Below are 12,928 nucleotides of genomic sequence, written 5' to 3'. Positions count from 1 at the left end.
TCCCTGTCGTTGTTGTTTTTGCACCTTTTCATTTACTGTGAAGTGAACTGTCCATCACAGAGTGTGTGTGTGTGTGTGTGTGTGTGGGGGGGGGGGGGGGGGGGTTCAGTCAGTGCCAGGGAACAAGCTGTTGTGGAAGCGGCCCTCGAGGGTGGAGATGCTTTCTGTGCCTGTGGTGTCTCCACCTGAACAGAGCGTGAGCTGTGTGTGTGTGGAGGGGAGAGCCTGTGATCGATTCCACTGGTGAGGATGTTTTCAGAAACACAATATGTTGATATGAGAAACATTGAAACTGCACTTGTAATTGAAAATAGCACAAAGACATATCAACTGTTGAAACTGAGAATTTTCAAAGGTTTTGTAAAAAAAAGTTTTCCCTTTTGAGTGATCTGAAGGAACATGTTTTAAGTTCAGGGGTTCATCGCAGCAGGCCGTCCCACCAGCGATCCAGAGGAACCTACAAGACAAAAGAGCTCTGGAGCTCCCAGGGTGATGTAGAAGAAATGATAATATAAATTATACATCAGACAAAAGCTGGAGCGAGGACAAAAAGATCATAAATGAAATCACAAAAATGTACAAGTCAGCATCCATCTTTGTTGCAATCCTGCAAGTCCTTTTTTTCAGAAAAACAATTTAAAGTAATTTATTAAGCATTCAGACAAATATAATATTATGAAATAAAACCTTTGTTATTACACTTTATTTCAAATCAAAGTCTGGCTGTCACAAATAATCACATCCCAAACACTCTGCTACAGACGAAGTATGTCTTAAAGAACAAAGGAACAAAAGAAAACAACAAAAGAAGAAGAGTCGGAGGTCTAATCTGGATTAAAAACATGTTTACTTTTGTTTGTCTCAAAAGACCATGTGTGGGGTTACATAGGATTCAAATGGGGTTGTCTGAAATGTGGTGATCAATAAAAAACATGTAGTGTATTTAGATATATTGAACACGGGCCATCGTCAAATCCAAAACAAAAAACTTGCCGTCCATTGTGCAGAAATGTCGTCAAAGCCTTTTTCCACAATAATAAACATAAAAAAGCCTAAATGTGTTCTAATATGTTTGTTTACACACATACTATTAAAAATAAATAAATGTTTATTAAAAATCTGTTTAAGTTTTGTGTGTCTGGGGCTCAATAGTCAACCAGTAAATGTTTAAATGTTTAAATGTTTAAATGTTTAAATGTTTAAATGTTTAAATGTTTTAATGTTTAAATGTTTTAATGTTTTAATGTTTAAATGTTTTAATGTTTAAATGTTTAAATGTTTAAATGTTTTAATGTTTTAATGTTTAAATGTTTTAATGTTTTAATGTTTAAATGTTTTAATGTTTAAATGTTTAAATGTTTTAATGTTTTAATGTTTAAATGTTTTAATGTTTTAATGTTTAAATGTTTTAATGTTTTAATGTTTAAATCTTTGTTAAGATAATAAACGTAATCTGAGTTACAGAAATCTACATGTGTTTGTTTTGATTGATATAATTGCGTTATTATTAATTTTTCACTTTTAAAGTGTGATTGTTTGATTGTTTGATTGTGACGGTGAATGTTTTAGAGAAATCACTTTTGATTATGAAACGAAGTTTATAAAAGAGCGGAGAGACCGGAAGCAGGAATCACAATCTGGCTGGCTGTATTTGCTTACCATCAGTGCGCCAACCCGATCCACCAATTACAAGAAGTCTTCATTCACACTGCTGGTCTAGTAGTCCAATCAGAGGCGTTGTCTTTACGACGTCACTCAGCGCTGGGTCACATCCGGTCCTATATATTGTGCCACGAGTTAGCGGCGAATTTGGAGAGTGTCCATTTTGAGCAGCGAATCGGCGTCTCTGCTTTTTCCCTCTAAAAGTAAGAACCGGTTTGTAGTTTCTGTCTTTAAGTTTTCGCTTTAACACTGAGATGCTCCTGAAAGTGCAGATATTAGTTTATCTTTAATGTGTCTTTAATGTTTAATTGGCGCTAGCTGCGTCTTAGCCGCAGTGTTAGCTCGACATGCTAACGCGGTTCATCGAGCTAACAACAAATAAGTGAAATAAGTGAAACAATGTGTGTTTAAGATGTGTCGGTGTTAGTGGCACCGTGTCGTGTGTGCTGCTAGGTGCTGGTTCTGATCCGGTTCGGAGTCTCTTTGTGTCTCTGAGGCCTCGTGTCCCCGCGAGGCGCCGCGCGCTCTGCAGCGTGTTAGCATGTTAGCATGTTAGCATGTTTCCCTCCTCTCTCTTTGTGTGAACAACAAGGTCACGATCACTTCACCTCCACCTGTCCACAAGTTCCTGCGACCAATCCTCCCAGAGGAACATCATTCATCTGCCAGAGTCTTCCTCAATGTGCTGAAATAACGATGTAGCCTGTTAGCTTCGCTGTAGCCTGTTAGCTTCGCTGTAGCCTGTTAGCTTCGCTGTAGCCTGTTAGCTTCGCTGTAGCCTGTTAGCCTGTTAGCTTAGCTGTTAGCTTCCTTATTGTTTAAACTCTTTTTTACTTTCACTCTAAAAACAACTTTTACCTTTTCATTAAACTTTTTACAGGTTTTTATATAAATATGTTTGTTTTGTTTTTTAGCCATTTTACTTTATTTTTATTTTTATATTTTTATTGTTTATTTGAAAATCAGGAGAAACGAAAACAACCCTTTGTGTTAACAACAACAACAACAACAACAACAACAACATCGTTTTCTGTAAAAAAGGAAATAAAATTAGAAAATGAAAGTTAACTTCTAGAATAACAAATGAAACTGCTTTAACAGTAAGTGGACTCTGTTATCCTAACTGTATATTTATATTTATATTTGTGTATATATTATTTATATTTGTGTGTATATATAATTTATATTTGTGTGTATATATAATTTATATTTGTGTGTATATATAATTTATATTTGTGTATATATAATTTATATTTGTGTATATATATATAATTTATATTTGTGTATATATAATTTATATTTGTGTATATATATATATATATATATATATATATATTTGTGTATATATATATTTGTGTGTATATATATATTTGTGTATATATCTCTCTTGAATCCAAAAAGCAGTTTTTCACAGTTAAATTGAAGGATTGAGGGCAGCTGCTGCTTCGACTGCACGATGGTTTTTGTTTGATAACGACGACTTATAAGATGGTTTCTATACTGATTAGAGCTCTCAAGAACTGCCCTCAATGTTGTGCTTTGCCTCTGGTCACTTCCTGTCAGCACCTGTGTGTCCAATCAGACTCAAAGCTGATCGTTTGCTCTTACTCACATTGTTCCCTTTTTTCTAGATCCTTGCTTGTGTTGTTCTTACTCTCTGATGTACGTCGCTTTGGATAAAAGAGTCTGCTCAGTGAATTGTAGAATCAGAATGTTTTGTAAGCAAAGACAGGATAACCGGGTTTACATCCAGTTTGGATGTAAACCCAACATTTCAACATGTTAAATAAGTTTTGTAGTCGTTATGAATCCAAACATCGTAAACCAAAGGTGTTGATTGTTTATCCATTCTAACACAAACAGTCTGTGCTCTGTTTCATTATTTGCTGCAGGTTATTGTTTCACTTGACTCACCCCCCCCCCCCCCCCGTGTTTTTTCTGCTCCTATTTTAGTCTCTTGTAGAACCCACCGTCAGAATGGCAGATGCTGAGACACTCCTCATGGAAACATCAGACCAGAACGGAAACGAGGGAGAGGAGGACCAGAACGGAGCCGAGCTGGAGCAGGAGCAAGAGCTGGAGCAGGAGTTGGAGCAGGAGTGTGAGCAGGATCAGGAGCTTGAGCAGGAGCAGGACCAGGAGCAGGAACAAGAGCTGATGGCGGGTGACGAAAGCCAGGAAGGCACAGACAATGGCACCGATGGCGGCAAGATTGATGCCAGCAAGGGCGAGGAGGATGCAGGGTGAGGTCTTATTTTAGGACCGGTCAGTGTTTCGTGTCCTGATATGGAAGAGTGATGCATGTGCTAAAAAGCTTAATTATTTTAAGGTGTTTGATTACAGCGAAGGAAGAAATAATATGATTTTGTGTTTTCAGAAAAATGTTTGTGGGCGGCCTCAGCTGGGACACGAGTAAAAAGGACCTGAAGGATTACTTCAGTAAATTCGGCGAGGTGTTGGACTGCACCATCAAGATAGACTCCAACACCGGCCGATCACGAGGCTTCGGCTTCGTTCTCTTCAAGGACTCCTCCAGCGTCGACAAGGTGAGTCACTGTGGTTACCCACTGTGGTTACCTCATACCTGTTAATGTCAGACTGGTCATCAGGGTTCATATGTGAAGATGAGGCAGAGCTGCTAATTTGTATCAAGCAGGGACGTTATCCTTGATGGGTAACTCTAGCAGCATCGTACAAAACGGCATATAAACGCTACTCAATTGTAGATACATCTTAAGTTCTGCAGGACTTAGACGGGGCAGAAACACAACTACTACTACAAACGTGCACATTTTTGTGAATTGATCTAATCGATGCATTAGTGTGAGACTGCTCCATATAAAAACGATAAGATTGTGGTCAAAAGGTTCCAGAAAAGACAAATTGGGGTGTGCATGAGTTCTGGCAGAGACCCCAAGTCTTCTCTAACCCCCTTACCCGATGGTGCCAACTCTTTAGAAAGTAAACAGTGTTTGTTCTTGCTGAAAATCCCAGATATTTTAAATTAATATAATTTGTAGGCAGTGTATTTCTAGCATTTTTCAAAAGCTAGACTACCTGTTTATAAATTGAGGTTTAGGGGCGCATGTAGCCTAGCGGTTAGTGTATGTGCTCCATGCATGGAGGCTGTAGTCCTCGTTAGTTGGCAGTCCAGGTTTAGAATCCAACCTGTGGCTCCTTTACCCGTCATGTCAGTTTCCATTCTCCCTCTCGCTTCCCTGATTTCTGACTGTTATCTAATGTCCTCACTCTCTAATAAAAGCCTCAAAAAATGAATATTAAAAAGTTGAAGGCTCCTCTTGTTGTGACATCTGTAGTTATCGTAGTAAGTAAACACTTAAAGTAGTCTTCTTGAAAGAATGATTGGATTTTGCTGCCTGCTGTTAATAGTTTCCAAACTGTTGTAGAAAGTTTGCACAGGTTTAGATCACTAGCAGTAACTATGGTAACAGTTTTAACCTAACACATATGTGCGTCTACAGGTCCTGGCACAGAAGGAACATGGTCTCGACGGACGTACGATCGACCCCAAGAGGGCGATGGCCATGAAGAAGGAGCCTGTCAAGAAGATCTTTGTCGGGGGTTTGAACCCTGAGGCGACTGAGGAAGCCATCAGGGAATACTTCGGGGCTTTTGGAGAGGTGCATTTCGAGGGGGAAAAGATTGCCTGGCCCCCTTCATGTGGAAACCATTTTTACTCATGTGAAACAAGACGTCGCTGCTTTTCTCTCTAAACCATCTGTCTTTTCTGCTCCTCTTAGATCGAAACCATCGAACTCCCCATCGACCCTAAATCAAAGAAAAGGAGGGGTTTCATCTTCATCACATACAAAGACGAAGCCAGCGTCAAGAAGTGTCTGGAGAAGAAGTTCCACAGCATCCAGGGCGGCAGGGTAACTACACTTGACACTTAACAAGTCTGTCACATCTGCTCTCTGCTGCCGTGAAAACACTCGAATCATATCACTGTCACATCTTAATGTGCACAAGATGTCCCTCCACTTGCTCAGTGACAACAGATATACATCACTACTGACATGTGTTCATGCAACATACCGATCTATGACCATCAATTAATGACTAAAATGCGATTACATTCCTCGCATGATTTCACTTGAGCTCTGACTTCTGCGAGAGGTTTCTAAGAATTTATTGTGCAGCCCCTCTGAGTTTTTTAAATGTTTTGTTTGTTTCCTCTTCATAGTGTGAGCTGAAGATCGCCCAGCCAAAGGAGGTTTACCAGCAGCAGCAGTACGGAGGGGGACGTGGTGGTGGCGGTTACGGCGGAGGAAGAGGAGGCAGAGGAGGCCGTGGAGGTAAGAGGAGCATCTGAAGCGTTCTGGTTAAACGCAGGAGGCAATGTGAAGTTTCTTATCAGTGAAGCGATGGATCACAAAGCGATGGATCACAAAGCGATGGATCACTGATTGGATGGTTTCTGATTGACAGCAAATCAAAATGAATCTCAACATGTGTCCCAATCTTCCTCAGTTATTTGAATAATAAAACCATCAGTTAGGTTAACGTGAACCATCAGGGACGTCAACTTTAAAAACAATGAAAGTCTTTCTGTTTGCCGTGGTCTACCAGAACACCAGTGCAGGCTGTTCATTTAGCGTACGCATGTTTGTGCGTTGGCTGCAGCTGAGATGGCAGACACAGAACGGAGCGTGCATTTATGGGCTATGGCTTCTGACCCAACACAGCGCCCTGTACCAGATTTAAAGTTTGCAGCTTCAGAGTACTGCAATCAGGTTTCAGGACAAAAACTGTGCACACCTGAATGTATGACAGGTGTGTCGGAGGAGGGTAAAACTTAAAGGTTTATGTTGACATTCATTTGATAGAACAACATTTCAGGCTAACCGACCTTCATCAGGTCAAATAAATGTGTCTTCATAAAGCGAGATGTGCAGGAGCCTGATTGTTTTCACTCGTAACCACCAGCTGATGATAAATACACATAATGAAATATCACCACTTGACAAAGTGTGTCTGACATCATGGTAAAGGTCAAAGGTTAGTTTTTACATATACAGGGGAAAGTAGAGATGTTTAATGTGTGAGAAATATCCCTCATGTGAACCCTGTATGTCCCAGGTCAGAGCCAGGGCTGGAACCAGGGATACGGAAACTACTGGAACCAGGGCTATGGTAACCAAGGCTACGGCTACGGAGGATACAGCGGCTACGGCAACTACGACTACGCATCTGGTTATTACGGATATGGTGCCGGATATGATTACAGTAAGTTCACATGTTAGTGGATCACATGGGACCAGATCGTCGTGGATAATTTCAAAACCAAGCACGAGTTGGAGGCGTTTCCATAGCAACCTTTAAGGAGATCTGTTCATCTGATCCATATTTTTCAAAACGCACACACATGTTGAGATGTCCGTACCAAAAACACAAGATACACAGTTGTTGTAGGAGTCCCGACCCAGACACTCACTGAAAACAGAGCCGGCCAATCAGAGGAGGGTCCAGGCAGAGGCTGAAATGAGGGATTTAAGTGACGCCAGTTTCACATAACTACGGGTTGTTTTGAGCTACACATCTCGCAACGCTAATATATTAAAGTGAGTTTAATAAATCTCCTTTTTAAATAAGTTATGTTAGGAATAATGTACGACCTCATGCAGACTGTTTCATGACGGGCTTCCAGCTGGTAACCTGTTTGAAACTCACCACACATGCTGCTTCTTTACACGTTTGTAGTTGTAAAGATGTTTAACTCTAACCCTGCTAGTCGCCGTGCTGAGCTGACCATGTCTCTGTGCCACCGCTTCAGATGGGATGATAAAAACATCCTTTATGTGGGAGAGTGACGCTTTAATCTTCTGCCTGTTAGGAAGTGGAAATACATTTGACAACAGCCGGCCAGTTTCAAGAACATTGTCCTCAAACATTTTTTGCAGTCACATTGTTCTTTTTAAGCCGACTGTCTTAAAGCAGCAGAAGTCACGACTTGTTTACCTTTTTTTAAGCCTAACCCTAATTCAAACTTGGGTAAGCAGCACTTTACTGATATGTAATTATTGTTGATGCTTAGCAAGAGAAGTGTGCAGGATCTTTTTTCTTTACAGTTTGGCCGTTTGATGTCCTACGTACCAACATCACCAGATTACGATCACGTCAAGCCCCACCCCCTTTCCCCCCTCACACAGGCCCACGACGTTCCACTTGTTTCTGTACGAGTCCCTCTGTGTTCAGTAGTACGCTCCTGTAGCTCTTGAGTCAGGTCCCGGGGGGGGGGGGTCTGGAGATTTAAACTCTGCTGTCTTTGCTGCATGCTGACGGACTAACTGACTGAATGTGAACCTGTCTGTCCCCTCTGTACAGCAGACCAAGGCAATGCCAGCTACGGTAAAACCCCTCGACGGGGGCAACATCAGATCAACTACAAGCCATACTGATGATCACGTGGTAGTTCAAGGTATGATCATTACCCTCCTTTGCATACATTCATGATCTGTGTGAGCAGAGGGCGGAGTTAAACGTTTAGAGCCAGTCCGTCTGAACGTTCATATCCAATACATAGAAGACACCAACTATATCCAATCATTGAAACCGATAGAAACACAGGGGTCTGACTCTCCCACTTCTTCACAAACTACACAAACCCAAAGGGCTACCCGGCCTTCAGCCACATGTTCCTAACAGAGATATTTATAACTCTTAACGGGACTTCACACACTTATTAAAACTCCCACCTGTCGGGCGAGAGACCCTCCCTACTGTGCACGCTAAAGGAAACGTTTTCAGTCATAGTTTCTGTCACCACAAGCAATACTGGTGAGAGGTTTTCTCACTCCCTGATACCTGATACCGATACATCAGCCGATATCTTTGTTAGCTACATATAAACATTTATTGCGTCCATCCCTCAGATGGAGTTATAAACACTTGTGGAAAAGATTTACAACAAAGACAAGACGGTCACTCAGCTGGAGAGTGCATGTACGTGCGTCACCGCTTCACACTCTGCAGAGTGATTATGCTTGTTATAGTGTGTGTGTGTGTGTGTGTATATATATGTATTTATTTATTTAGGGTAAGAATCGAGTAATATCTGCGATAAAATAGCGGATACAGAGACACCGGATATGCTAACATCGGCTGATATTATTGTGTTTGTGATGAATCGGTCAGGCTCTAGTTTGATTGGTGACGTCGATGGGCGCAGACAGTACTGTGTAAATTGGTTCAATAATGGACTGATATTAGATCAATCTGTCAGATCTCTTCAAAAATAAAGGACTATTTCAATCACTTACACAAAGTATTCCCAGTAGGCGGCTAACGGCTAATCGCTTCTCTTACTTGACATCAGTTCCTGAAGACGAGGGGTCGTAAAAATCAACAGATTTTTATAGAAAGATTCAGACAAAGCGATTCTGTGCAGGAGAAGTGACTGAGTTTTTTTCATTTGGTTCCTCCCTCAGACCTCCAGTGATCCCGTGAGACCACCAGCTGGACGGACACACTGGGCATGACTCGACCTCTTTTATGACAGAAGACCATTTGTACAGAAAACATCTGAAATGTAACTTTTTTCCTTTTCTTTTTTTTTTATCCTCTTCATTTTTAGGTTTTACTTTTTCCCCTTTGGTGTTTTTTTGTTTTTGTTTTGTTGTTTTTTTTTTTCCCCCTTCCCTTCCACATTTCCATCGATGGAAGTGTAATTTTTACTGTACTTTTTGGTACCTGTTTTGATTCTAATGTATTGTAAGGCTTGTATTTTACATGTTTGCTGGCTTTACAGCTTGAAAATCTTGGCGCTGTAAAGGAGCTTTTTTTGACAAATAAAAACAGTTTTCAGTAACTTTTTTTTTTCTGTTGAGTTTCCAGGTTCTGGGGTTGAAGAGTGAAACAAATGTTGAGGATTAAATTTAATTTTCAACATTAATTTCTTGGCTTTTTGCAGCCACACAATCCGGTAATGTGTAAAATTATGAGAAGTTGTCTCCATCACTAAATTGTGTTCACCATGCCCACACATGAATTAATTGGTCCCCCCCCCCCCCCCCCCCGTCTTTATGTGGAATCAAGTGATAATTTTAAGTAGTTAATGATCCTGAAAACTGAAACGATGGTCTGCAAGCTTCTTCCTTTCAGGGCGTTTTGCAGGGAGTGTGGGATGTAAGAGGGAAAACATGATAAAGACGACGCGTAAAATGTGGACTCCCTGTTAAATCTCCACCTTTTTTTTTATTTTTTAAATTTGTTAAGTTTTCATGCTCGTTAGTTTGTGTTCTTTCGCTGGTTTTTAGAAATAACTGCTCTGAAGTTAAGATGTCTGCTTAGGTTGTTTGTTTTTTTGTTTTTGTTTTTTTTTTTCTCTCTGGTCTGACTTCAGGTCCCTGGAGTCTCCTCAGATAGTGTCTCTGGCAATTTATTAGTAATAAACATTCTGGTTTGTAAGGATCTGTGTATTTCTAATGATTAATGTTACTGTTAAAATGTGATCAAGTCCCTAAACGCAGAAGCGCTGCGGTAACTTAAATCAACAACCGATTTCCTAAAATGTCAGGTTCTTGAATACGAGGGTTTCTAGTCACTCTTTTACGCCGTCCCGTTCCTCAACTTGTCCGTAAAGCACGTGCATCCTGAAATCAGAAGGACGGAAACTAGACGAGGCCTCAGGATCCACAGCTGTTTGACGTCGACGCATCCTGGAGGTGAAACCGACGAACACGGAGATTCACTTTCTGCTTCAAATGTTTTTAACCCTACCTCTGGAAATACTTTGAGTCTGTGCATCCAGGGGAGGGTCAAGACTTTTTGTTGACTGGTGACCCAACTGGAGCTCGGACCCGTGCATGGGTCAGTCTGAGGTGTGATATGCACTGATTTACCTTTTCACCACTCGCATCTACTTTATCACCAGAGAGTGGAAACATGACACATATATTTCTGTTGCATTCCAAGTCCTGCACAATCCAACTTATGAAAAACAACATTAATTGGTAACGTCTTGGTCCCGGGATGTTGCCAGTTAGTTTACTGCAAGCAAGTCCCACCTCTGACAGGCCAAAGAGCCAATCACAGTGTAGGATTTTTGGGGCGGCATCTGGAGTGGACAATCAGATTTTAAAGGGGGGCTAAGCCACCCTCTTGGACGCTCCTTTGTTACTGATATCTCGACACGCACAACACAAAGACAGGAAACATTAAAATGTATAAAATCTGCATTAAAAAAAAGACAATGTGGGAGATCCAGATTTTAAAGACATTCAATGAAATCAAAACAATTGAACTGACCGTAAAGTTGCACCACCAAACGAAGCTACGATCACACCAGCTTAGAGACATAATTATTTAATTTAAACAAAGCCGGTGTTTGAGTAGAGTAGATTAGAGAACTTCATTAAACCTCATGCACACAACAATCAGAATACAATCAGTGTTTAATAAGTAAATAATTAAACACAATTCTAACCGTGAAATAATTTACAATCATGAGTCAGAGACACGACTACAAATGTTCATTACAATGAAGGATGATCCTTTAGGCAAATTAAAGATATAAGGAGCATAGACACTGAATGCTTCTCCATGTTTGGGTCTGACTCTGGACACAGGAAGCAGAACCTGTACCAGACGACCTGAGCGGTCTGGATGGTTCATATATAATCAGAAGGTCACTGATGTATTTGGGACCTGAACCAGTAGTTCCCAACCTTTTTTTGGCCTTTGACCCGACTTCACAAAACTCTGGGGACCCCAGACATCCAAAACACAAACAGCTTTTTACACACAAAGTCTAGTTCAGGTATGTGATTGTTTCCAGGGAGATAAAGGAGATCTGAGCACGGTATGTACAGCCAGGTGAGTATTTAAGATTAAAGCATGGACACGTTTTCCAGGTCCTGCTGCGACATAAATCCTCTTATTGTTGATATCATCTTCAGGTGATAGAAGACGGACTTTGAATTTCACTGACTGAAGCTGCGTGTTGACTCTTATCGTTCATCCTCGGCTCAAAAAACACCTTCAGGCAAGACCAGGTGCACTCCTCAATTCTGAAGTGAACCACCAGAGGGCGCCCTCTGTCACATTTAATCTCAAAGAATTTGAGACAATATAAGCAAACTTCAGGTAGTTAGTGTAATCTGTAAAGTCCTTTATGGGCTCACTTATTACGCAGGCCTCAGTCTTCTTGTCGTACCACCTGTGTTTGCTTTCCTGCTGTGAAAACCAAAGTTTGTCCATGAAATTAACAGAAAAATTAAGAGAAATAATCCGTCTACAGGAGAAAGAGAACGAGAGGAAAAAAGAGGACGAGGAGTAAGCATTTCCTCCACATTTTGTGTTTATTCTCCAAATTTGAACCTTTTTTTTTGGAAATTTTATTTCAACATGTCACCTTTTAGTTCTTACTTTTCGCTTTATAAATTCTTAAATTCAAAGTGTGAAGTGTTTCGGTGTGTGCATTTTCTATGGGTCGTATATTTTGACTCACAACAGCCATAGACTGTAAATACAACCCATCAATTTTGTGTGTCCTTCAGAATGTAAGGAGCACACTGATTGGATGGTTTTTGGTCACGTGTTTTTCACCACTTCCTCGTTAGTATAGTGGACAGTATCTCCAGCTGTAGAGGACAAATCCACGAACCGGAGGCGCTTCAGGTTTGAGCAGGTTCAAATCCAGCTCGACCCCCAAAAAGAAATCCAATATTTGGACCAGAATGATTCATTACATTGTACATAAGAAAGTGAAATGCATCCACCTGTTGTGGAACAAATCATGAGGAAAGATAAGATTAAATAATGTTACTATTAAATGTAATAGTTATAATAAACTATGTCTTGTCTATAAACAAATTCTTCATAAAAGATGCTTCAGGTTACATTAAATTGATATCATGTAAATGAAAATGACCTGAAATGTACAAGAAGAGTCCCTGAGTAAATTAAGTGAGTTTATTTTCACTTCCAATATCAAGAAAAGACAGCAAAACAGAAATGCCTTCACAATATTTTATTATACACAATGATAAACACAACTAAATATATGACAGAATAAATAAACGTCTGTGCATTGATGAATCTTTACGGTAAGTATGAGGTGTTGTATAATTGTAAAAATGTATCTGTTGTTATTTTATCTTATAACTGTATATTGTTATAGTTAATGCAGTTAGATATGCTGTAAATAGACATATATCATTTTCAATAACTTGTTTACTCTTCTTCTAAACTGTCTCAACAGCTGCAATAACAAGTGTCTTATTATAAAAAAACAGCAGTTCTCCAG

The 12,928-nt window shown here is 40.2% G+C and overlaps 1 protein-coding gene across 2 annotated transcripts; it reads left to right on the top strand.

Annotated features, from left to right (window-relative positions):
- The first annotated feature begins 1,707 nt into the window (after positions 1-1,707).
- On the top strand, positions 1,708-10,089 carry LOC110002342 (heterogeneous nuclear ribonucleoprotein A/B). Of its 2 annotated transcripts, XM_020657945.3 has the most exons (9): positions 1,708-1,865; positions 3,616-3,905; positions 4,040-4,208; positions 5,145-5,303; positions 5,424-5,555; positions 5,867-5,978; positions 6,763-6,909; positions 8,008-8,101; positions 9,111-10,089. In XM_020657945.3, the coding sequence occupies exons 2-8, from the start codon at positions 3,640-3,642 to the stop codon at positions 8,079-8,081; spliced, it is 1,059 nt and encodes a 352-aa protein (XP_020513601.1). In that variant the 5' UTR covers positions 1,708-1,865; positions 3,616-3,639; the 3' UTR covers positions 8,082-8,101; positions 9,111-10,089. The 2 variants fall into 2 exon arrangements, with proteins under 2 accessions (XP_020513601.1, XP_065819111.1); XM_065963039.1 differs by lacking the exon at positions 8,008-8,101.
- Positions 10,090-12,928: the final 2,839 nt, after the last annotated feature.

The sequence above is a fragment of the Labrus bergylta genome, chromosome 14 (genome assembly GCF_963930695.1).
Source record: "Labrus bergylta chromosome 14, fLabBer1.1, whole genome shotgun sequence".
Classification (NCBI taxonomy): Eukaryota; Metazoa; Chordata; class Actinopteri; order Labriformes; family Labridae; genus Labrus; species Labrus bergylta.
Note: the sequence above shows the minus strand (reverse complement) of the source record. Positions and strands in the feature narration are given on the sequence as shown.

Excerpts from the sequence above, each read along its gene's own strand:
- LOC110002342 (XM_020657945.3), top strand. The coding sequence starts at position 3,640 with ATGGCAGATGCTGAGACACTCCTCATGGAAACATCAGACCAGAACGGA. Across the intron at positions 3,906-4,039 it reads AAGGGCGAGGAGGATGCAGG|AAAAATGTTTGTGGGCGGCC; the intron begins GTGAGGTCTTAT and ends TTGTGTTTTCAG. Across the intron at positions 5,979-6,762 it reads AGGCAGAGGAGGCCGTGGAG|GTCAGAGCCAGGGCTGGAAC; the intron begins GTAAGAGGAGCA and ends TGTATGTCCCAG.